The sequence below is a fragment of the Panicum virgatum genome, chromosome 1K, assembly GCF_016808335.1.
Source record: "Panicum virgatum strain AP13 chromosome 1K, P.virgatum_v5, whole genome shotgun sequence".
Classification (NCBI taxonomy): domain Eukaryota; kingdom Viridiplantae; phylum Streptophyta; class Magnoliopsida; order Poales; family Poaceae; genus Panicum; species Panicum virgatum.
This window is the reverse complement of record NC_053136.1, coordinates 11,706,205-11,729,357: the sequence shown is the minus strand read 5'-3', so window position 1 is coordinate 11,729,357 and position 23,153 is coordinate 11,706,205. Positions and strand designations below refer to the sequence as shown.

At 43.1% G+C, this 23,153-nt stretch overlaps 4 protein-coding genes across 11 annotated transcripts; 1 reads left to right on the top strand and 3 right to left on the bottom strand.

The window, feature by feature from the left end:
- Window positions 1–1,297: 1,297 nt before the first annotated feature.
- Window positions 1,298–3,979, bottom strand: LOC120695022 (putative nuclease HARBI1). Of its 3 annotated transcripts, none has more exons than XR_005683721.1 (5): window positions 3,784–3,979; window positions 2,730–3,322; window positions 1,907–2,651; window positions 1,698–1,823; window positions 1,298–1,573 (listed from the first exon to the last, which is right to left on the bottom strand). XR_005683721.1 is itself a non-coding variant. In XM_039978350.1 (5 exons), the coding sequence occupies exons 2-4, from the start codon at window positions 3,306–3,308 to the stop codon at window positions 1,712–1,714; spliced, it is 1,422 nt and encodes a 473-aa protein (XP_039834284.1). In that variant the 5' UTR covers window positions 3,309–3,322; window positions 3,784–3,979; the 3' UTR covers window positions 1,298–1,573; window positions 1,698–1,711. The 3 variants fall into 3 exon arrangements, 2 of the variants coding, with proteins under 2 accessions (XP_039834284.1, XP_039834291.1); XM_039978350.1 differs by having other exon boundaries at window positions 1,698–1,809; XM_039978357.1 differs by having other exon boundaries at window positions 1,298–1,823.
- A 172-nt stretch (window positions 3,980–4,151) lies between these two features.
- LOC120695042 lies at window positions 4,152–10,141 on the top strand. 6 transcript variants are annotated; one of them, XM_039978390.1, is made up of 7 exons: window positions 4,154–5,484; window positions 7,084–7,349; window positions 7,456–7,511; window positions 7,628–7,796; window positions 7,971–8,904; window positions 9,223–9,641; window positions 9,801–10,141. In XM_039978390.1, exon 1 carries the CDS (start codon window positions 4,261–4,263, stop codon window positions 5,353–5,355), a length of 1,095 nt encoding a protein of 364 aa, XP_039834324.1. In that variant the 5' UTR covers window positions 4,154–4,260; the 3' UTR covers window positions 5,356–5,484; window positions 7,084–7,349; window positions 7,456–7,511; window positions 7,628–7,796; window positions 7,971–8,904; window positions 9,223–9,641; window positions 9,801–10,141. The 6 variants fall into 6 exon arrangements, with proteins under 6 accessions (XP_039834328.1, XP_039834324.1, XP_039834311.1 ...); XM_039978377.1 differs by having other exon boundaries at window positions 7,456–7,796; window positions 9,067–10,141; XM_039978374.1 differs by having other exon boundaries at window positions 7,456–7,796; window positions 7,971–9,641; window positions 9,758–10,141.
- LOC120695082 (protodermal factor 1-like) lies at window positions 7,020–8,240 on the bottom strand. Its single transcript, XM_039978403.1, has 3 exons — window positions 8,054–8,240; window positions 7,622–7,793; window positions 7,020–7,533 (listed from the first exon to the last, which is right to left on the bottom strand). Exons 1-3 carry the CDS (start codon window positions 8,166–8,168, stop codon window positions 7,212–7,214), a joined length of 609 nt encoding a protein of 202 aa, XP_039834337.1. The 5' UTR covers window positions 8,169–8,240; the 3' UTR covers window positions 7,020–7,211.
- A 6,457-nt stretch (window positions 10,142–16,598) lies between the features above and the next one.
- Window positions 16,599–17,443, bottom strand: LOC120652605 (transcription factor bHLH162-like). Its single transcript, XM_039930478.1, has 3 exons — window positions 17,375–17,443; window positions 16,919–17,281; window positions 16,599–16,664 (listed from the first exon to the last, which is right to left on the bottom strand). Exons 1-3 carry the CDS (start codon window positions 17,441–17,443, stop codon window positions 16,599–16,601), a joined length of 498 nt encoding a protein of 165 aa, XP_039786412.1.
- Between the last annotated feature and the right edge of the window lie 5,710 nt (window positions 17,444–23,153).

Genomic DNA, 23,153 nt, shown 5'->3' with positions numbered 1-23,153 from the left:
TCTAACCCTAAATCACAACCTAGCGATCTAAATTCATAGGACTATGGATAATTTCATGGATGGATGGGTACTTGGATTAATATCTTAACCAACAGTACTTGTGTATGAAAAGTGTCTAGTCATAAGGTTAGTGTTGTGCTCTACAGTTTGACATGTTATTATTTTTTTCAAAATATCGTCCCGATGGATTTCAATCATTATCGATGTGTTCTCGATTGTATATTCTCATTTCCCAAAACCATAATACTAATATCGTTTTCATTTATGATAATATCATTTTCGTTCATAATGGAAAAAAATGAAAGTGAAAGTGATAGTCTCCGATTGTTTTCATCGGTCCTGCCAGCTGACATCGCGCCCGCACCAACACCCGTCAATTCGCTGGGGAGCCCAGCGTGACTGCGCGAGCTCGCGATCTGCGTCTCACTGTCCGGTGGGCCACGGTATGGACTGGGCATTTGAGGGTAGGCGTGTCCAGGTAACCGGTCAAACCGGTCCAGACCGGTTCCGGTTTGGTTCGGTATGAAACCGGTCCAAATTCAAAATTTAAATTTAAATTTAAAAAAATAAAAAATTCCCAAAAAATTCCTAAAAATATTTCAAGGTGCGATGAATCTAATGATGTCAAATTTTCTCAAAAATTCGTTCATTTAGTATAGTTTGCGGAGATTTGAAGTTAAACAAAAAAAGCGTGCATACAAAAGTATACAAATACAATGTAAAAGTAGTACAAAAGAGAGTTGAAGGGTTCATTTAGACTAAAATATGTTATACAAACATTTATTTAGTATACTTTGCGGGTATTTGAATTTAAACCAAAAAAGAAAAAAAATTGAATTTGACCAGTTACCAGTCAAACCGGCCGGTATACCAGTCAAACCGGCCGGTATACCAGCCAAACCGGCCGATATACCGGTGTAACCGGCCGGTATACCGATACGAACCAGTTGAACTGGGAAGTTTGAATTCAAATTTGGATTTGACCGGTTCCGACCGGTTACCGGTCACCGATCGGATAATTAAACCATGGGCGTGTCACGTGGCTCCTGCCGCTCGTAGGGTTTTTTTTTTTTTTTGAGATAGGCTGCCCCAACCACGAACCGTAATGGTAATGGCTAGCGCAAGTGTGCAACCTGCCTGCCCAACTTCAAGGCTTCACAGCAGCACGGCCAGAGACAACCTGCCTGCCCAACTTCAAGGCTCCACAGCAACACGGACCCTTGGTCAGGTTTCTTCAGATAGCTCTGACAATGCAATTATGAGCAAATTGACAGTCAAATGGACAACTCTGCACAGATGACTCCAAACAAGGATTCAGGCCTTCAGGGTTAACCTTCCCTTGTATCTTACTAGAGACAACAGTCTCATACTTGCATAAGAAAAAGCTAGCTCACAAGACGCTAATCAGAGAGGCGCATAGAGCTGAGTTAATATTAACCTGAACTTTACAGCCAGGACCTGAAATCAACAGAACTAAAAACGCCTAGTGCATCAGACCATCAGGAGTTCTGCTAACCTGCTGTTTTTTTTTTTTTGAAATCTAGTTCTCCATGGCCACATAGAATCCTGATACCTGCACCCAATTATCAATTAGGTACGACAGGAACTGAATCTTCAGTTAAAAGCATTCCCAGATACAAATATTTTTAGACATCTAATTTAATTGATAGATGTCGTGTGTGAACCTGCCAACTTACAGGTGGGAATCAGCTCAGTACAAGGCATAACTACTTTCATCATCAACCAGAAGCCATACAACAAGTCTTGATTCACGGTTCAGAACTTGGTTCATCACATCCGCAAGTGCATCTGGGGCCAAGGATCTGGACATCATCAGACAAACCATCTGTAGCATGTGAAACCTAGAACCTAAATGCAGCTTGAAATTGAGCGGTCTCTTACTTGCCTTGACATTCTTCTAGGCCAGACTGTTCTATTCCGAAAACAGACATATACATGCTTCTTTCATAATCTGCCCACATCCTCTGTGCAATACCATCCCTCAATGCATTACCCATGTCACATTCATTGTTGAAAGCTGCAACATCGTAGCCATATGTATCATCACCACTAGGAAGAGTCACAGCTTTACGGGACACAAATGGGATTATCTGGTCACTCAAAAATTCTTCATCACCTCCTTGCCTCTGAATTACATTATGCAGAGCTACTGCCGCTGCTGGAATTTTCAGTTGAGTATCTTTTCGGTAAGCTGTTGCAACATTTAGAATTGGAAATCGCATCTTCAGCAGACCAACAGCACGCTTTATGTGTCCACGCAGCTGTGCATGGCGAAGATTGAAAAGCTCTCTGTAGTCTCGGGGTTGCAAATTGCCCTGTTCTTTCTCCTCAGTATGGTAAGGGACATCTATATAAGGAGCAAGAAAAGATGGCGTGTTTGCATAACCCCCGTCAACCAGATAGTACTTGCCTAATGGGACTTGAAATCCGGATTCAATAGCAGAATATAAGACTGCTGCATCAGATGCAGACCCTTCTCGGCCACAAGAAACATAGACAAAATTCAAATCAAAATCACAGGCAAGCATCACGTTCTGAGAAATGGATCCTTGTCTATTTCGGTATGGAGCTGCTTCACTATCTGATATTGTCATAGGGACATGAATTCCATCAATTGCTCCAATACAGTTCTGCAAGGGAAAATAAATCCTGAAGGTAACAGAAAAGGATAGAAAATTCTAATGTATACAGCCACAAGTTATACTGACCTCAAAGTAAGGCCCAAAACATGGATCAGATGATATTTTCCAATGGGTTTGAGTTGAAGGTGGCTTGACGAATTCACCAGTCATTGCTGTGACTGCATCAAAGCATGCCTTGATATGTCTGTGGATAGTTTCTCTACTGTTCTTGAATCTGTCACTTAGTTTGTGAAAGCTAGCATTTCGAGATAACATGTAAATAAACATGCCAATTTTCCCTTCTACAGAAACACCCTTAGTATTTCTCAGAAGATTGTTTGACCTAAGAAAGCGTGAAAGTTCCAGGAGAATACGAGGCTCAACTCGAAGTTTACCATAGCCTTGGCCCCGGTCCTCTTCAAGCAATTTGCAAATCCATTTTGCATCACCAAACACTGATGCTTGACCTGTAGTTACAATCCCAGTAGCAGCACTACGCTTTGATGTTCGATTTCGGCCTGGAGTTTCAATTTCAGTAGTTGCTAGATATAAAGCTGGCAAGATGAACAGCATCAGCTCATCATCGTCATCATCATCTTCTTCTTCATCACCATCTTCTTTCTCTTTCTCTTCTTCCTCAAAGTCACTAGAGTCCTCAGAATCCATCTTCTCAAAATATACTAGCATTGAATAAGACCAGATTTTAGATGAAGGGTTGCAGGAAAAATATACATGCTAAAAAAATGAACTTTTGGAAACAAAATCAGGCTGAAGTTGAAAAGAAGCACAGTGGCACTAGAATGCAATAAAAGATTTCCAAGATTGCTAAACATATCAATTGCATTCTGATAAAATACCACTCTTACAAGTAATTCTGACAAGCAGAGGACTGAAACCTTGTATCTGACTTGCACAGTTTAGGATTCGTAGGGTTTGCATAAACCTAAGATTTTGTAAGGCATGTGAACATAGAGCAATTCAGGGCCACGAACAAAATGTGAAATGTCCGTAAAAAGGTGAAATTTCAATGGAATACGTGCTAATTACTAAACTCTTCAGCACAGGAACACAAAGCATTAGGAACAACAATCCGCCATGCAAAAACAAAATGCAGCGGAATCGAGGAGGCGTCGGGGGCTACCTGAGGTGCCGGCCGATCGAAGCCGCTTTCGCCGGAAGGGAAGAGAACGTGGCGCAAAGGGGGGCCGCCCAACTCGTCGCCGGAAGGAGAAGGATGGGCCTGAGGACGGCGACGGAGCGATGGGGGAGGCGAGGAACGCACAGGCGAGTACGGCGACGGCGGCGAGGGCACACGGGCGTCGCCGAGCAAACAGACGGAAATACCCTCGCGCAGCAGCAAGGAGGGAGAAGAAAGCACTGGTCTTACCGGGCCGGGTGATGACGCGACAGTCGGGTATGCAGCCCACGTTTGTACATGGGCCCAGCCCAGCCCATCTACGTGAGGAAGTCAACGGCGCTCACTTCACTGCAGCGAGAATGCTAGTAAAAAAAAAAACCCTTCACTGCAGCGAGACAAGTCAAACTCGCCTTCCCTCCGGTGAGATCCCCACCCAAATCTCTCTCGGATTCCAATCTCCATCACCATCAGCGCCGGCTAATGACATGCGAAATGCACGCCGTCCTCGCCGGGATCCCGCAGTCGCTCCGGCCCGCGGTGCTGATCGCCTCGGCGTGCGCGCTGCTCCTCCTCGCCACCGCACTCCTGCTCCCCCGCGCCGCCCCTCCTGCCCCGCCGCTGACCACCGGCGCCGCCGCGGACGCCGACGCCGCCGTCCGCCTCGACGCGCGCGTCGCCCGGCGGAGCGGGAACGAGTTGCTGTGGCAGCTGCCGCCCGCGTCGACGCCGCTGCGGGCCGCGCTGTTCGCGGCGCCCGGGTGCACCATCCGCGCCACCGACTTCTTCGACGCCTCCCCGGGGTGCCCGCGCTGCGCGGGGCTCCCCGAGGAGCGCCGCTTCACCCGCGCCGCGCTCGCCCGCGGGTACGCTGTCCTCTCCGTCTCCAGTCGCGCCGAGTGCTGGTCCCTCGACGCCGCCGGGGGCGGGGAGGAGGAGGGCGGCGGCAGCGAGCTCGCCGCGGTCGAGTCCATCATCAAGTGGTGGACCGGGGAGGAGTTTCCCCAGCTCGCGGGCCTCCCGCTCGTCGGCATCGGCGCGTCCTCGGACGGGTACTTCCTCTCCGCGCTCGCGGCGAGGGTCAGGTTCAGCAGCGTCGCCGTCATGATCGCCGAGGGCGTGTACGGGGCCATGGCCGACATCCCGGCGGGTTACCCGCCGGCGCTGTTCGTGCACATGCCCAAGGACGCCGAGAGTGCGGGGCTGGTGGCGGGCAGCATGCGCAAGCTCAAGGCGAAGCGCGTAGACGTGCGGGAGATCCGGTGCGACGACTTCGCCGTGAGCGCGGAGGTCCTGGCGGAGAGGGTGCCGGGGCTCACCCGCGCCGTCGCCGACGCGCTGGTGGACGTGCTGCGCCGGAAGGGGTTCGTGGATGATAAGGGGTTTCTGAAGAAGGACGGGAGGAGCACACCGTGGAAGAAGGCGGCGGAGGAGGCCAAGGTCTTGCCGGAGCGGTTCAATCTGGAGAGGCATGTCAACGAGGAGCTGAATGTTGCCTATGCATACCATGAGTTCACCAGCCTCAAGAATACTGAGATCTTCGAATGGTTCGAGTCCCATATGAAACATAAGGACTGAAGTCTGAAGGCATGCCACGGTGAACTGAGTAATTGAGCAAATCAGTCTTATGTAATTCTGCTGATTGTTAGAAGATGAATGAATTTTGACCATTATCCACATGGCTGGAAAGTTGGAGCAAACTCTTATGTAAGACTTCTGCTCACAGCTTATATTGTACAATGTCTCTTTGCCACTGATGTTCCTTGTTAGTGCAAATTATAGAAAGCAACAAAATGTATTGATCTCCAGGATTCCAGATTTCTTTGGACTGTGCATAGATTAATTGGCATCTCATGTTGTAGTGTCTGAATCTTTGGACTGAACATATTAAAGACCTCATTATGCAGTGCAATCACACATTTCGTTGCTAACGATCATCATATTCATCTGCATTCTGCAAAGTGTGCATTATATCAGTTAACAGAGTTATATGTACAGTCTGTGATGAAAATAACTTGGAAACTGAATTATCCCCATGTGACTCGAGATATGAAATAGTTAGCCCTAATGCACCCTTAACAATTGTGCAATCACAATGGAAATCTTCTCAAATTTTTTTGCCAATTTTTTAGGCGTCTTAGATGATCAATGTAATTCTGCACAATAATGCTGCATATGCTAGAATGGCTGTTAGAGGCTGAGAACCGAGTTGATTAACAGCAATTTATCACAGACACAGAGTAATATCAAGATGTTTGTTTGAGATTTTTTGCCTCTAGTACCTTGGTCCTGGGTTTGCTTTGAAAGGTGTTTTGAAGAAAATAGAGCAAGGGCATAATATAATCATTCAACATGAGCATCACTACTTCTGGGTGAATGAAAATCCAATATTTTGCTGGAAAGGGGCCCGCCACCACTTATCACTTACTAGTGACTAGTGAGATTCCCCAACTTGCATGATCATTGTTGTGTTCAGGTCTATCTGGCAGTTTAGCCAGATGCAGATTAACATCTGTGCAAAAATAAAAGTTATTTAAAGTGACCACAATACTGTTGACTCCTAAAATATACCGGAATTGCTATATTAAGCAACAAAATTAACAAGTTAAATACTTATTCAGGCATCGTATTTTTACCCAGGAATTAGTTGTAGCAGTATCACTCGATTTGGGTATGTTCATAATAGCAGTATCACCATTAACGTCTGCTTTGCAAGGTAGTTCATCTACTATTAAGACTCAGCTCTTTACTCCAAATTTCACCTGGATGAAATTGTAAACTATAAGTAAATTGGCACTTAACATTTCATCGCACATCCAACTTTCTGAAGAGCTGAGGTGATAGGTCAAACTGATCATACTCGTAGTTCATAGATTAAATTGTATACATCCTTTGTTTAAATCCAAAATATCCATCCTTGTTTATCTCAAGGTTTGCCCGCGCCCTGTGGAGCATTTGTGATTTTACCAAGAATACTGTTAGTTCATTACTTCATTCGCCAGATCCACTAGAGGAAACATGTAGTTAGTTCTAGCCCTTTCTTCTGGTTGAAGAGATATTTAGTTTCATATGGAGTTTAAAATAGTGACAATTTTAGCTATTCTTTGTTGGTGTATACTGTATAGACAATTTTAGCACTTGTGAACTTCTAATATTGAAACTGGACTAGGACTATTCTTCTGTTCAAAGTTCAAAACTGAACATATAAAGAAGTTGTACTAAATGAAAAGATGAATGAAATCAAAACAAATTCATCAATATATATTATTGGATGGTAATATTACATGACAAACCAATAAATTACAGGAAATTCGTCAACATATCTTAGAGGTGATATTATACAAGAAGCCAAAAAAATACAGGAAATCCATGAAGGAGAAAAATGAAGGGTAACATCAGTTGAGGAAAACAATTTAGACAGGAAACATCCTTGTCTAGAAGTGGTAATCATTTGCCTTCTTGAAGATCTCAGCCTGGGCAGAAGCAGCACCGTCAGAGGTTATGGCCACAACGATGCAATCCTTCACCTGCTGGGTGGTGAAAGGAAACTTCTTGTTAACGATGGAGTTGAGGTATGCAGCTGCTCCTTCACGTAGCAGAGCACCAATGCCATCAGTTCTGGTGTTTGAGAGTGCATCATGCAGATTCTCAAGCTTCTTGCCGACAATTAAACTGCAGGCAGTACCAAAAGTCTTGCCGATGTTGCCAAGGGATCCTACAACTGCAGTGATCATGTCTGGGTGGCTCTTCCAGTAGCTGCAATTTTCATGCCAAAATGATCATGTTAAAATTTTTCGCTCTTTGATGTTTGATACTTATGATGTGTACTCGTATGGGCTCTTACTCGCAGGATCCAGTGAATCCATGCTTCGGAATTTCAGGGATCCCATAGGAAGGTGTACTTGGGGTGCTTGGTGTAGAGCCGTAAGATGGTGTCGGCGTTGTGCTGTAATCGGGTGTTGGCGTTGGCTTGTACCCGCCTCCTGTCCCGTACGTCGGAGTTGGGGGGCTACCATCTGGTAAGATATATAGTTCACCAACATTTTAGAAGCATGCATGAAGACACTTGCTTTGATCTGGGCAGAACAATCTTTTTCTAGTTGCGTTATTTAGCTAGATGTTATATGCAGTGTTCTCTAAAATATTAACATGCTTGATTCTGCAGTATAATACAACATTTCACAATATTGCAGAGTCTGTACTATTACTACTACCAAGGACTGATCACTGATCAAATAAATATGTTACACAAAAGGAATAGGTTCAGAGAAAATACAGCTGGGAGCAGATGAGTAGGTCTTCTGCTCAGACAACTCTGCCAGGCTCCTGCATGAGCTCAGGCTGACAAGTCCCACTATGACAGCACTGATAAGAAGAACCTTGGTGGCCATCTTGCTCTCAACGTCTACAGACAAGACTGAATATATGGCTGAAGAAATGGTTGAGAAACTAGAGATGCTTAAGTTGATGATCTGAGTACCCTTCGTTCACATATATATATACATTCGAGCGGTGCTCTACAGTTCCATTGATGCTATTGCATACATGTTCATCAGACTGTTAGTAGTTGGCCAACATTTAATGATCTTGGTTTGTCCAGCTTGTCGTGTTGGTGATCTGCTTGCTCTTAACTGGTTTAGTGAAGAGCTTACACCGTTACACGTTGAGGATTTTAACCCAACTTCTTTTCTCCATAAATTTTGCAAAAGAGAGAGAGAGAGAGAGAGAGAGAGAGAGAGAGAGAGAGAGAGAGAGAGAGAGAGAGAGAGAGAGAGAGAAGGAAACCAAGGTAGAGCTTCCCTGGACTTTGGACAGGTTTCTTTTGACAGAGAATGAGGATGTTTCCCACTCCTGCAGATTTAATTGGAACTGCTGCCTGCCACCTACTTGGTTAACTATACCTCGAGCTGGACTCGACGATCTGATCCCTGAATTGACTAACTGAATCTGTTGAACTTATTGATGGAAAATGGGTTTGGTGTGCTTCTCTGGTCCAGCTGAAACACAGAAGGATGCAACTAGTTTGTTCTGAATAACTATGGAGAAGCTGAAGGTATTTTGGCCCAATTTAAATGCACAGGATTTTGCCAGATTTCATCCAGTCTGATATCCTGACAGGCACATCTGGTAATTTATTTGAAATTGATTTCCACTGCAAGTTTTACTCCTGCACATTCAAATTTTTGCTTATAGCCTGTCGGTGCATAGTCCTCTGCATTTCTGTGTATTATTCTGATTGCATCTGCCTATCTTTTAGCCCGTTACTGTAGTAACAGTACGTTTCTGCAGCATTCATCCATCACATCGCACCTGGTACCATGTTTTTAGCCCCTGAATGTGATGCCGTCTGCCATTTACAAATTACAAGGGCCTCCTCTTTTTTTACAACATCATCGGACATGTTACTGTATTGCTAATGAACTCACATGAATGATTCATGTGCAGCTCTCTTCGGAATTACAGACTATGTACTGACCTAGTATGCAAAGTTTTTTTTGAGGAAATCCTAGTATGCAAAGTTCAGAAACGATCATCAGTACAGCGGTCTAATTTGCTACAGTAGGCCTTCTTTCGGATGAAAAATCACCTCTAGCACCAAGTTTCCCTCCAAGGCTCCAATCAAGGAGGTAGCCACTAGCAAGAACTCCCCGAGGCCCAGCAGCTGTACTTGCACGAGATGTGATTGGCCCCGATTGAAGAGATTGAGATGCCATGTGATCTCTCGTGGATCTGCCGGGGCTTTACAGAGAGTTCGGAGGGCCGGGCAGATGGGAGCTAGCTGCTGCTGCTCTGTGGCCGCCATTTTTGAACTGTGCAGTTCCTTTCATGAGTGGTGATGCGCCGGGTCCTTCAAGAGAGCACATGTACACACATCTCCCTTACACTCATTTATCATTGACCGAATATATTAAATTACGTACTGTTTTTCGGTGCGGTTATTGTACTTGCTTATTCTCAAACCTGTTTGTGTGGAGGGCAGTGCTGCAGCTCTATTTCAGCTGGAATTCATGCTGGTGCTGCAGGTTACCAGAGGACGGTGGAAGTTTGTCGGTGGAAGGAGTCTCGCTGCTATTATGAGCCCATTTTTGTAGCTGTGGCATTTAAAGGGAGGGCATGTAGTGCAGGTCGTCGTAGAACTCGACATATAGTAGTGGGCATTATTTGGATTCGGTGCAAAAGAAAAGATTCATGGGAGCATTTGGATTTGGTGCACAATGCTGGGATCCAAATTTTAAAACCTTTAGTTCAAATCTGGACAAAAGTTGAAACATTTGAGAAATTAAATAAGTGCCAAGCAAGATATACCATGTGCAAGCAGGAACTGCTTTATCTGATTTATAAAATATATAAGTCGCTTTTTAGACTTTTGAGTGTGAATTAAGGAAGGAATTAGATGATGATGCTTCCCTTCATATTAAAGCAAATCTTGTACCCGCTCTCTCACCCTTGTTAGATAGCATCATAGCACAATTAAGTAAGGTGTTTGCGTTGGAAATCGTGACATGACATCTATTTTGAATATAGTACACAATGTGATGGATTTCCATGCAATAGCATCAATTATCAACAGAATTGTAGAGCACTGCTCGCATATGTATATATGTGCCCGAAGGTAGTTCAATTCAAGCATCTCTGCTAGTACATTGGGTATGAAATGGAATGATAGAATGTATCCATTTCTATGGCCTCCTTTGGCTCAAAGGTGGCTCCTTAGGACAACTTTGATCGGTATATGTTCTTTTATGCATCCTTTTCTTCTAACGAATCTAGCACAGTTCATTGAATTTTTCAACTTGTCAGTATCCTAGACATGCATAGGTAATGGTACCTCAATCACACCTGGTTTTACTTGTTGTCTACTAGCTTCGTACCAAATTGTAGGTCGTTTGACCTTTTGATTCCAAGTTTGACCACTCTTCTTATTCAGAAATTTGTGCAAAATATCAGTTCATTTGTCGTGTGTTGCTTTATCAATACAAGATCTTCAAGAATGACATAAAATTTGGCAATATTTGCATAATTTTTTTTGAATAAGATGGGTGATTAAACTTAGGATCAAAAAAGTCAAACGAACTACAATTTAGAATAGAGGTAGTACTACGATCATTAGTCTAAGCACAAGTTGAAGAATTACTATTTAAGCATATAACACCAACATTTAATAAAATTGTATATATGTATTTTTTTATAACAATACTAATGATATAGAAGCGTGACTTCATGTATCCTAGGTCAACGCCTACTTGGACTTAGGATAACAAACATATATTTAGCCTGCCAAGTGTCGGCTTGATATCTCCATCTCTGTACATAGTACTACTCCCTCTGTCCATAGCAGAATAAGCGAAGGTAATTTAGAATACGCATATATAGCACTTGAATTCAAATCATAAGTAATTCGTAGCCCCATCTGGTCCGCATGTGTTTCATTAAATTTGAAGAAGGGACCAGTTCGATCAACTTCTGCTGAACTTCTATGGGCCTGGGGCCAGGGGATGAGGGACTCTTTAGTCCTGGTTGGAGCCACCAACCGAGAGTAAAAGTATATCTTTAGCCCCGGTTGATAGCTCCAACCAAAACCAAAAGTCCAAACCTTCGGCCCCGTTACCAACCGGGACTAAGGGTCAACCCAGACTAAATAATTTTTCACGGGTTAGTTTAAAAGGATAGTATCCTAACTAGAGTCATATGTATTGTGTAGCTAAGGTGGTAAAGAAGCAATACACATGGTAAGGGGTCTGGCTTCAAATCATTTTTTAGGGTTAGTCCCTTTAGGCCGAGATCTTTAGTCGGGACTAAAGGGTTTCAAAACCGGAATTAAATCCGGTTTCTGTACTAGCGTCAGATCCTTTAGGCCGGGATCTTTAGTCGGGACTAAAGGATTTCAAAATAGGGATTAAATCCTGTTTTTGTACTACTTAGTGAGGTGACCTGCGCATTTGCGCGGCTAGTATTGATATTCTAAATATATCTTGCATTTTTTATCTAATTATTATTCATAAACTTAAATATTTTTCATCACATGCTACTTGCTTAAGTAATCAAGAGTGCTTCTCTGCTAATAGTGCAGTGGTGCCTCCTTTTTTTCTACATCTTTCTTTGTCAGTGATGTAGCCGCATGGCAAGCGCACAGCCCTAATCTTGTCATGACTGTCTATCTCCTCGATCTTAGCTACTACCATTCTCTAGTAGTAGTAGTAACATGTTTCTTATCTGCCAGCCCTTGATGCTGCCCACTGCTCAGTTCAGCTGACTTAGTTGTTCCTTTGCCAGCTTCCCTACTTTATGATCCTCTTGGTCGTCTATTGCTACTATGTTTAATTCTGTCGTCTATTGCATGGCGCCATGCCTCCATGGCCTAGTTTCTGTTGGGGAACAATCGATCCAAGTTTCTTACTTTTTGGAAGCCAACAAATCTACATAGTGCAAAGCATAAGATTTCGTTCAGAATTTCAAGAACCTATGTTCATGTTCAAGCCTGATGAGCTTACTATACCAATCATGGCATGTTCGATATTGTCCTGGTTCCTGATCTACTTGTTGTGTTAATTTTTTTTGAGCTTGTGGTGTTAATTGTGAGGTGCGGTAGTGTCTTGTAAAAATGTCGGCAACAAACCTTTGGAGTAAAGTCAAGAACCCTCCCTCGGCAAGGACAGGGATGCAGGAGGATTGCAAAAAAGAGTTAGGTTGGACGTGCATTTGCCTTGTGCTTGCATTGGGCCTGCGGACATGCACGTTCAGACATCACCATAGGTAGTAAGTGATGGACAGTTTCCAGATTCCATGGAGGATGAAGAAGCTTGCGACACGGTGCTTACTCTCGCTCTTAGCCTCCAACTCTGTGATCCTCATCGCTGGCCCAACTTTGGCCACCCTCTCATAATGATCACTGCAGGCCAGGTGGTAGTCTAATATAGCGCAAAGCTAGAATTATCTTGTTTATTTTGACTAATAATAATATAATCGTGAAGGTGCATTTGGGATTTTGGTAATATAATAAGATATACGTGTGATAAAACATGTTAATTGTTTGTGTAGCTAGTATACGCAAGATATATAGCTTGATATGCAAAACGATGAATATATTTATATTTATAAATACTAATATGTTTTAATGGCACTGGTGTGTAATTTATAAACATGTATATGGGTATTTTAGGCTAATTTTTTCGTAATGACAGTGGTGGGTAATTTTAATTTTTCTTTTTCTTTTCTGATTAATATGGGAATTTCTAGGCCTTGAGAGCGAACGTGGAGACTCCATTTGTTGAACAAATAATAAGATAATAGATAGATTGTTATTAGGAGCTATTCACTAGGTGTGGCCGACTATTTTTTTTGTTGAATTATGGTTAGGAATTTCTTTTGAACATAATGGTCAGGGATTCTTTTTTTTTACATACACGATAGCTTCCTGAAAAACCCTTAAAAAATTCTAACCCTGTTGGCGCACACTTTTTTTTAAAATTACATAGTACAACTCAGACACTCGCAACGCACACACTCACCTCTATGAGCACATGTACGCAAACTCTATCCCAATAAGTATTTTCGAAGACTGAGCGGGCAAATCCTTGATACTGATGAAGTCACCTCATCGCTTTGATCATTGCACTTTGAACTTTTGAAGCAAGGCGCGAATTATTACTAAACTGCTAGCTAGGAGTAGATAATTAGTGCTATTTCGCCTGTTACAGTCGCCTTGCACTTTTTGAACTTTTGAAGCAAGGCGTGAATCTAGCATGTGTCAAGGATGCGTAACTCGTTCTTCTAGATTCCGCCGATCTATTTAATTTACAGATTGGCGCGGATATTCTCGTACTTTTTTTTCTTTTTTAGTTACGTCTAGTAAATTTTTGACAACGTACGGGCAACGCTCAGCTGTCTGTACATACTTATAACGACGAGAGAGGTCAGAATTCAGAAAGAAACAGAGACTAGGAGACAAGAAGTGGAGCACGACGTAGCTAGCATGGCGGCCGGCGCCGGTCAGGTGATCTCAAAACCTCAGCTCCTTGCTCCTCGCTCCTCGCCGTCCTGCTAGTCGCAGTCTTGGCGGAGACGGGCTGGTGTCTAGCCGCTGCAATCGCAGCGGCGAGCGGCAGCTCGGCTCATCAGGCCGCCGGCAGCGCGAACGACGACAGCCGCGAGATGCTCACGGCGAGCCGGTTCTTCCTCGCCACGGCGGCGGAGGGAGACAGGCCAAGGCCAGCAGCGCGCGTGCCGCCCCCGGGGACGTGCTCCGCCGCCGCTGCTGGTGGCGCGGCGGGGGAGGAGCACCGGTTCAAGTGCTGCGGGGGCGCGTGCCAGAGGCGGTGCCCGTTCGGCCCGGTTGTGCTGCGCCGGACCCGGACGGTGCGCCGCGGTGGCGTAACTGCGGCGCGTGCGGCCGGGACTGCGCCGCCGGGACGCCGTGCACCTACGGCATGTGCCGCGGGCACAGGACCCACACGTCAACGAGGGTAGTCCCTCTACAGTTACGGCAGAGAAGCTATTTTTTTTTTTGTTGGGCGGCAGAGAAGCTATTTGAACTACTTCCGCTTAACAGCTAGACAGTCAGTCGAGAGACTGAGATCCTCTGCACTAGCTGCAGAGGTGATTTACTCGTAACTCACTAACATGTGGACCCGGTCCCATGTATCAGTGATCTTGAGTCCCGCGGCACTAAGTGCAGAGGAACCGGTTCCCAGCCGAGAGACCTGAGCTTGGGTTCGCACGCACGGCGTGCACATCCTGTTGGGCCGTGCACAATCTCACATCTCGTGTGCCACATTATCTTGCAGATGCATCATGCTGTGAGAGTGAGCTAGACCCTGTGAAGTGATTCGAGAATTTATATATGCATCTAATTTCTCCTTTTGCGATGAACTGCAAATTGGGATTATTATTTTTGCAGATGGCATCTTCGTTGTTGTTACAATCATTTTACCTGTTAATGTTAATCAGGTATATTTTGTTTATACGTCGTACGTCCTACAGTCTGTTCTCTGTTGGAATGATGGGGGCGTTGAATTATTTGGTTTGATTTTTTTTCTTTGAATCAACCGAGACTTTTTACCATGCAGTGACTAGGAACAGAATCATGATATATCGTTTCTTCATATTTTCCTCATGACTGCAACTAGCTAGTGAAATGAGATACTTTCTTAAGAAGCTAAGACTGGAGAACAAGGAAGTCCCCCTTTCGTCCTGCTTAATTAAAGCTTCGCCACTGTTTACATTGACTACTCTTAATGAAGTGTTCATATTGGGTTAACCGAAATTCGCTCATTAGAAGACACCCGAGTATTTCTTTCTTTTTAGATTTATTAGAAGGAGCACTCAAATTTCATGCTTTCGGACAAACTTTGGATCTGTTCTCTGAGTGTCTTGGTCTTCTATGCCACACCATCAACAATTTCTCGCGGATCATATTCAGAAGTTAGATTGAGGTGAGATTCATTGGAACTTAACAAACTAATAAAATAAAGATAATAATTGGATCTTAACAGACTAATAAAATAAAGACAATATTTTGAGTATCTTAAAGCAGCAGAATGCTTAATTTCTTTATACGGACACTTTTCTATTATTTATTAGTTCTCGTGTCATATATTTGTTGCCATTGGCTAATTTGAAGAGACACAAAAATTACATATATAATACAGAGCTAGCTAGCAAGTGTTAGCCAAGATAAGAATTACGGATATATATATATATATATATATATATATATATATATATATATATAATGCAAATAGAAACTTCCCTAAAACTCCTTCTAAATATGGAAGCGAAAAACACAACCTAATTGTACGCCCGATCGATCGAGATCAATATGAGCTATTCTATTTCTTCTCTTTTCTTGTCGATAAATCATCATCATGGAGACTACGTACAATGTTAAATCGTAACAAATAGACATACCAGCTGAGCAAATAGTGGCACTTCAGTTTGAGATTTTTTTTAATTGACACAATGCATGCCAACCTAGCTATATTGTTCATGCCAATCGGATTTCATGGACTAGTATTATATATTTGAGTTTTGACGTGCGAAGTTATTATTGCTTGATCAGCAGGCCCGTGAAGTAGGTGAACAGAAGGTGTGCATGCAATTAAAATCGGTCCAAATATCACGGGAAACTTCGTTTAAATTCAAGGAAAACTATAGTTCATGACAATCACGTGGTCAACTTATTATTCCGGTCTGGAATTGGACCAAACTATATCTTTCAATGCATGCGTTTGCAGCTTCCAATCAATTACGGTTTTACACACACGTGCATCTATCCATTCGCTTGTGTTGTGGCAATGAAGACACAAAATCATATTTACAAATAACAGGAAATATATAAGCATCTGCATGCCATATTTAGCAAGACTAATCATGCCACCATCTCATTATACACAAACAAATAGTTAAAGAGCTGTGATACTTTTGGGCGATTTTCACCGCCTCATGTTACACACGTTCTCACCGTGATCTATATGTTGACCAACCAGTAATTAGTACGTACGTTAAAAGCATTTTTTTTACCTCGTCAAAGTCAAGGATCAAAAGGCCTTGTTTGCAGCGTTAATATAATTATTTTATCTGCTAGCACCCAAGCAGCAGAGAGCAGGTTGATAGTAGATGCGTGTAGCCCCAAGACGTACAGTGCGCGTTGACTGGCAGTAGACAAAACGCGCTGTCACTCAGCTTCGTTCCCAGCTTTGCATGCACCATTCACACAAAGTTTACTTGAACTGCGCTAATTAGTCGATAGTTTTTCAGGCGTTCATGAACCTAGATTAATAAGAAGACGATGAAGTTTTTTCTTGTAGACGTAACGTGATCATTCATGCATCTCCACGCAGTGATGCCTTCAATCGTTGCACCACCCTCTCAATGCCCCCCTCCGCGACCTGCAAGATCAATCACATAATAACAGGGTAAATTATGAGATCAAATAAACAAAACTCACTCGAGATATACAGATTTCAAAATCGAACAAAGAAAAACACGCTCGAATTTTTGAATGTTAGAAAGAATTGTGATGCAATAATGTTCAAGCTAAGACGTTTCAGGTTTATTTCGCGTTATTGATCACTAGCTGCTGAGTTATTAGTCTAGCTAATAGCCGCGTAGAGATATTGACGACGACGATGACACGACTGACCAGCGTGTGGATGGTGTAGATGGCCCTAGCGCCGACAACAGAGAAGTGCGCGTTCTGCACCTCGCCGCCGGCCTCCTCCACGGCGCGCACCGCGCGGTGGAACGCCGCCCCGTCGCCCGGCGGCGCGCCGGTCACGAGGACGACGTGCAGGCCGGACCCCAGGTGCTGCACCTCCACCTCCGCCGCCGCCGCCGTCCCGCCGGCGGACGAGGAACCCTGGGACGACGACGGCGCCCGCGCCGCCGTCAGCTCCCGCCTCCGCTCCTTGAGCCTCTCCACCCTCTCCGTCGTCTGCCTGATGTACGCCGCCGCCTCCTCCAGCCTGTCCGGCCGGGTCATCGCCGGCAGCCCGCGCTGCACCGCCTGATGATGGCACAAATAAATTACATATTATATAAATGGTGCGTAATTAAAGATGCATGGATGATATATATGCGATGACGAATGAGCACGAACTGGGGGTGCAGACGACGGCGAGCTGCCGGCGCGGACGAGCTGGTCGAGGCGGGAGTAGAGGGCGTTCATCTGATTCCGGCGGTTGCGCTCCACCGTCTTCCGGTCAGGCCTGCCTCCACCGGCGGCGGCGGGGCCACCAAAATGAGGAGGAGGAGGAGGAGGCGGCGGCGGCATGTCCATGGCCGGCGGCGGCTAATGGCGATCGGTCAGCGTGCCGCCTGTTGGATGTGAGAGTCGTCTACGGCGAGGTGTGGACGACGCGATCTTGTTTGTTGTGTTCCTCGTGCGCGCTCTGGCTATATATATGGCTCGCTAGCGGGTCGGGTTTTCTTACTGTTGCAGTGGTAGACCAGCTGCAGTGGTCAATTCTGTTCCACGAGAACTTGGCACTTTTTCTTGCTTTTTTACAACACACCTAATAAGCAGCACTGAAGTGAACATCGATCGTCCTTTCATTTTTGCATTGTTTATTTTTTATTTATCAGGATCTCTGAGATGAAGACCAACCTTTGAAGTTTGAACTTGAAGGGGACTAGCTTGAACGATTCAGAAGTAATTTCCTATGAAATGTCTGAGCATTGTGTATGAACGGCGTTGCTACGTGCTTTGGTCTTTGGTAAGCCTGATTGGTGCCGACGTACTTCATTTTTTTTTGTGCGAGATTTTTTTTTTTGGCGAAACACTGATCCACGATCGATAAATATTAATTAGCACCTAATTAAGTAAGACATCAAGATACCGATATGCAGTTTTTTGGTGGTTTTGTTTAGTGGATGGTTCGTGTAGCTGATTATATATATGCTTTCAGATTCATTCAAATGTTTCTTCACAGCTAAAATGAATCAGCAAATAAACACATATATTTTCTTGACAAAAAGTAGCCAACAAAATTGACACAAGTCAAACGGCTGTTCCAACAAGGATATAGTATAGATTCCCTCTACACAACAATCTTATTAAGGCTAGGTGTTTTAGAAATAAAATAAAATGTCTTTGAAAGTATACACATTGCCTACTAATTAATTTCCTTCACAATATCTTGTCATTTACTACAAATCAACATTATGTTAAAATCAATTAGAAGATAGTATGAATATATCGATGCAACTTTAGTTATATGTAGGGGCGCACCAGGGTAAACTTCTTTTTTTTTCCTCTAACTAAGCTAATATTCACCATATAATCCTGGAAAAATATACCAGCCTCTTGAGCCGTGCATCAAGGTCAGTTTAACAGTGGCTTTGCCCCTGGTTGTATGCTATTGGTCAAAGAAATATAGAAGTTTGACTTTTCAAATAGTTGACATTGATGGAAGGGAAGTGAAAAATCAAATGGTCATATGATTGATGTATTTTGGTAGTTGAATAACAACATGGTTAATAATACTTACATAATTAACTAGATATTATTATACATGGATTTAGTCTAATGGATGCAAGGTCATAGATTTGGATGACCAAACGCCTCAAATCAAGATCGAGATGCAAAGAAACTAGCAGATCAAGAGAAGACCCAATATATCAGAGAATCTTAAATCTGGAAAGAAAAAAAAAGAAAGCTATAGTTTGGTAAGTCCTTGTCAAAATGCTTTTGTGGGTATTCCAATTGCACCAATAAGCGACAGCATGCATCAGCCACTTCATTGAAGCACTGTTCAGGGCAAGAAGTCCTTGAGACTTGCGAGTTATATTGACCGGAAGAGGTCTGTTGATGAGCAATGAGCAAGCTCACTAATCATTTCTAGGAGGGCCTTGAGTGGGGGCAGGGGGGCTCAAGCCCCCCTACCCTAGGAACTCCATAGAAAGAAGAAGAAAGGAGGAGAGAAAAGAAGAGGAAAGAATATGTTGCTGTAGCTCCATACAAGGTGCTTAAATTAACTGTAGTATTCATAGCAACAAAAGCTACAAATAGTAAAAAGTTGCTTTTAAACGCCAATGAAGTCTACGCTGTTCATTCCAATAATCAAGTGTGACGACCCATCCAGTTGAGCTAACAGCCATCATTACCTTTGATCGATCCTGAACATACTAATCTATTTGAACTTGAATTAACTTTGATTGTTATGTATTTAAGTTATCGTAGAATGGAGATTGAGATCAAAGTTGTATTGATTAATATGCACCTGAGAAAATCGCATACTTCCTCTGATTCAAATTTAAGTTTTTAGCTTTGAATATTTTTTGATGAAATTTTAGCTTTGAATATTAATATTTAACAGCTTATAGATATTGATAATAAGGCTATAATGATAATAGATTCATCGTGACGACATAAACTCGATCACTAGCTCTTTATTTCAATTTGTTTTGCAGTTCAAATGGCACATTGGAGACCATGTTTCTGTCTAAATGGACTGACTATTTGTTTTCTGATAAAGGAAAAATGCTCTGGCCTCTGCGAATCAGGGGCAAAGCCAGAACATGGAACCACAAGTGTCTAGTGTAAACAAGGACGGGCCATTAACACTATTAACACCAATATACAATGTTTTTCTATTGAAATCTTCCTAACTCATCGGTGTCAGCGGACCCCAGCGGCATGCTAGAGCTCCGCCCCGAATAGAGAAAATTGAATGGATTTACATTCGAGGCCGTGAGAGTACAAGTAACAACATGCATATTTACAACACCAGATCAGATGGCGTGCAGCGTGAAATCAAAATTATTCAAACTGAAGTCATCATGTTTCATGAGGCAGGGAAAGAAAAAAAAAAAAGAAAAGAAACCAAGGCTGCATGCTGGAGATGGACGACGTGCTCGCTCGATGGCACGGACGACCGCTGACCGGGTTGGGTGGGATACATGTCTGTCGTCATGACAATAAATCGAAACCGAATCTCTTGACGGACCTCGCTTTACTGCGGCCCGGAGACGACGACCACGACCAGGCGCCGTGGATATATTCGCCGCTGGCCCGGCCGGCCCATTTACCGAGTGCGTACGGAGGGACATTGCCCGCCTCTCGATCACGATCGGACGGCCGGGGACGCGCGGACCTCCGCCGCTGTGCGGTCGGCACGGCATCCGATCGTGCGGCTGGCCTGGCCACACCGAGGAACCCTGTGGGAATAATTCGCCACGTGTGCTCGAGATCCACGACCAAATGTCCGCGGGCGATGACGTGGGATTCTTGCTCTCGAGGTGATGCAAGACCCTGACGTACCCAGCCGATGTTTGTTCTTCCACGTAACGAAGGCCGGCGGCCGGGCCGCTTTGTGTCTGTGGGCTGGCACGATGACGCCTCGTGAGCAAGCCTTTTTCCTTCCTTTTTATCTGTCGTTTGACCAACCATATTTTTTTTGCGAGTAAAGAGAGAGGTGTATTATATTGATTGCTCAAAAGTGACGTTACATTTTTAAGCAGCGAAAGAGCTTGTACAAAGAAGAGCTTCGGTAGCATCTTAGTTTTAGGAACATATCCAGTGCAAACCACATTTTTCGTGAAAATCTGTGTAAACTATAGCAAAAAAATTATCTAAATTCATGAAAAAAATCACACATGTAGATGATATGATGATACACAACCTTGCAAAATATCCTATCCAAACCCAACTTCGTTTGCGAGATATAAAAATAACAAATTCCAAGCCAACAAGCTGTTCAGATGATTTGTTAAAAATTTATTATTTTAATATCTCACAAACGAAGTCGAGTTTGGACAAGATATTTTATAAAATTGTGTATCATCATATCATCTAAATGTTTAATTTTTTTCATGAATTTAGATAACTTTTTTGTCGTAGTTTGCACGGGTTTTCACGAAGGTTCAGTTTGCACCAGATATGTTCCCCTTAGGTTTTAGCTAGGTTATTCGACTTCCCGTGGAAGCAATTTTTTTTTTTTAAATTTGATGTCATTGTGCTTTCAGTGGTAGGCGACGTTCTCGCGTTAATTTTGAGAATTTGCCAATTCAGTCTTCGATCAGTCTTCGAATATGCTCATAGAAGTATGATTTGCATACATGCGTTCATCGAGGTGTGAGTGTGCGTGCACTGTGAATGACGGAGTTATACTGTTTAAAAATGCTTAAGCAATTAACTGCTCAACGTTTGACGAACCATGTTGCCCTACTCTTATTATAAACGAATATATGCCGTGCATATTCGTTTTTCATTATTACAAATAATGAAAAACTAAGTGGGAACTGAGCATATGTTAGGTTCCTTGCGCTCCCAATTATCCATTTGCGTTTCATTCATGTAGCCTCTCGTCCTTTCCTTCTGTCACAAATTAGATTATACCCTGGTATGTTTCCTCCTGGTTCATCTCGATCGTCCCTTACCCCCTCACTCTTGCCACGGGAGAATGAAACTTGGCCGTTGCCATTGTACTTAAAAAATCTTTGTTTTTCTGCTTCTCAATGATTTTTTGTACAATGCTTTTAATGTTTTTATACTTTTCAACTCTTTTATGATTTTCACAAACTGTTTCCTAAAAGGTTTTGCAGAAGGATTTTTGGGGGGGGGATCTTAGTTTTCTATTATATTATTTTCATTCTTCTTAAAAAAAAAAGGGTCCCTTGACCTAGTCTTCTTTATATTTGGAGGCTTGTTTGTAAGAGGCAGATTCCACTACTACAAAAAAACAATTTGTTGCAACGCTCCAATTTTTTAGGGATGAATCAAAATGCAATCCCTCGCTACAAATGGAGCGGAGTTGCTGTAGCTTTTGATAAACCCCTACAAATGACCTCATGAGGCGGTTGATGGTGTGATCCGCCCCTAAAAAAACATTTCTAGGGGTAGTGACGCCATCACCCGCCCCTAAAAATGGTGGCATTTTCAGAGACAGGTGATGGCATGGCCCGCCTCTACAAATGGTCCGAATCCGATGCAAAAAAAAATTCATAACTTTTTCATAGGATCTCAGATGAAGCCAAACTTTATATCAAAATTGTACAGAATGACATGATCTAAAATTTTGTAGTTGATGACATTTTCATTGTCCAAAAATTATTATAAGTTCTCTAATAGCTATAACTATATAATATCTCATATAATTCAAGTCATACTTTGAGATTTCCACAATTTTAATCTTTATATATACTGAAATATACTTGGCATATTTTTTTATTCTTATAGTTCACAATAATTATAGTGTAGAAGTTTTATTTTTTATTTGATTTGCTATTTTTTTTGTACTAGTGCTCCTCCCTTTGAGCGGATGACCAACAGCTCTACAAGCAGCCCCCTAATTTCAGGAAATTACTTTAGGAGAGAAACTCTGTACAAATAAAACGCTGACAAGCTCTAATTAGCAGCCCACTTGAAGCTGCCACAGTGCCACCCAATTAACATATCCCTAAAGCTACTACCAAGTGTCCTAGAGCGACGTATACGTTTCCTACATTTCATTTAATTTGCTGTAGTATTTCCAGAATTCTTTTCCCAATTTCATGCGGTTGAACATTTGTTTTCATTGACCGGAAATGCTTAGAGTACAGTGGAAATTCCTTCGCCATACCATCTTCGATCGATCGACCACCCGCTATGAACCCTCGGTGGGGAAAGGTCTATGGAATCTTTTTTTTTGCGGGTGTCTATGGAATCTGGTACCAGCTAGAACATCTTGGAACCAAATTTCACCTGGAACCTTTGGTGCCTTTTGTTTGCCTCTTCTTTCTGCACGCTTGTCGTGATGCTGACTCGTGGTCTTCGAAGACTTGCATTGCAGCGCACACAGCCACTATATAGTAATAATAACAAATAATAATTTAATCGATCCACTTGTAGTTAATGCGCAACACATCACTTTGTAATATTCTTCTCGTCCCGTTGGACG

Excerpts from the sequence above, each read along its gene's own strand:
- LOC120695022 (XM_039978350.1), bottom strand. The coding sequence starts at position 3,308 with ATGGATTCTGAGGACTCTAGTGACTTTGAGGAAGAAGAGAAAGAGAAA. Across the intron at positions 2,652-2,729 it reads GTTTTGGGCCTTACTTTGAG|AACTGTATTGGAGCAATTGA; the intron begins GTCAGTATAACT and ends TTTCCCTTGCAG. Across the intron at positions 1,810-1,906 it reads TGGCCTAGAAGAATGTCAAG|ATGCACTTGCGGATGTGATG; the intron begins GCAAGTAAGAGA and ends CCTTGGCCCCAG.
- LOC120695042 (XM_039978394.1), top strand. The coding sequence starts at position 4,261 with ATGACATGCGAAATGCACGCCGTCCTCGCCGGGATCCCGCAGTCGCTC.
- LOC120695082 (XM_039978403.1), bottom strand. The coding sequence starts at position 8,168 with ATGGCCACCAAGGTTCTTCTTATCAGTGCTGTCATAGTGGGACTTGTC. Across the intron at positions 7,794-8,053 it reads CTACTCATCTGCTCCCAGCT|ATGGTAGCCCCCCAACTCCG; the intron begins GTATTTTCTCTG and ends ATATCTTACCAG. Across the intron at positions 7,534-7,621 it reads GGATTCACTGGATCCTGCGA|CTACTGGAAGAGCCACCCAG; the intron begins GTAAGAGCCCAT and ends TGAAAATTGCAG.
- LOC120652605 (XM_039930478.1), bottom strand. The coding sequence starts at position 17,443 with ATGAACGCCCTCTACTCCCGCCTCGACCAGCTCGTCCGCGCCGGCAGC. Across the intron at positions 17,282-17,374 it reads CGCCGTCGTCTGCACCCCCA|GCGGTGCAGCGCGGGCTGCC; the intron begins GTTCGTGCTCAT and ends TGCCATCATCAG. Across the intron at positions 16,665-16,918 it reads TCTACACCATCCACACGCTG|GTCGCGGAGGGGGGCATTGA; the intron begins GTCAGTCGTGTC and ends TTGATCTTGCAG.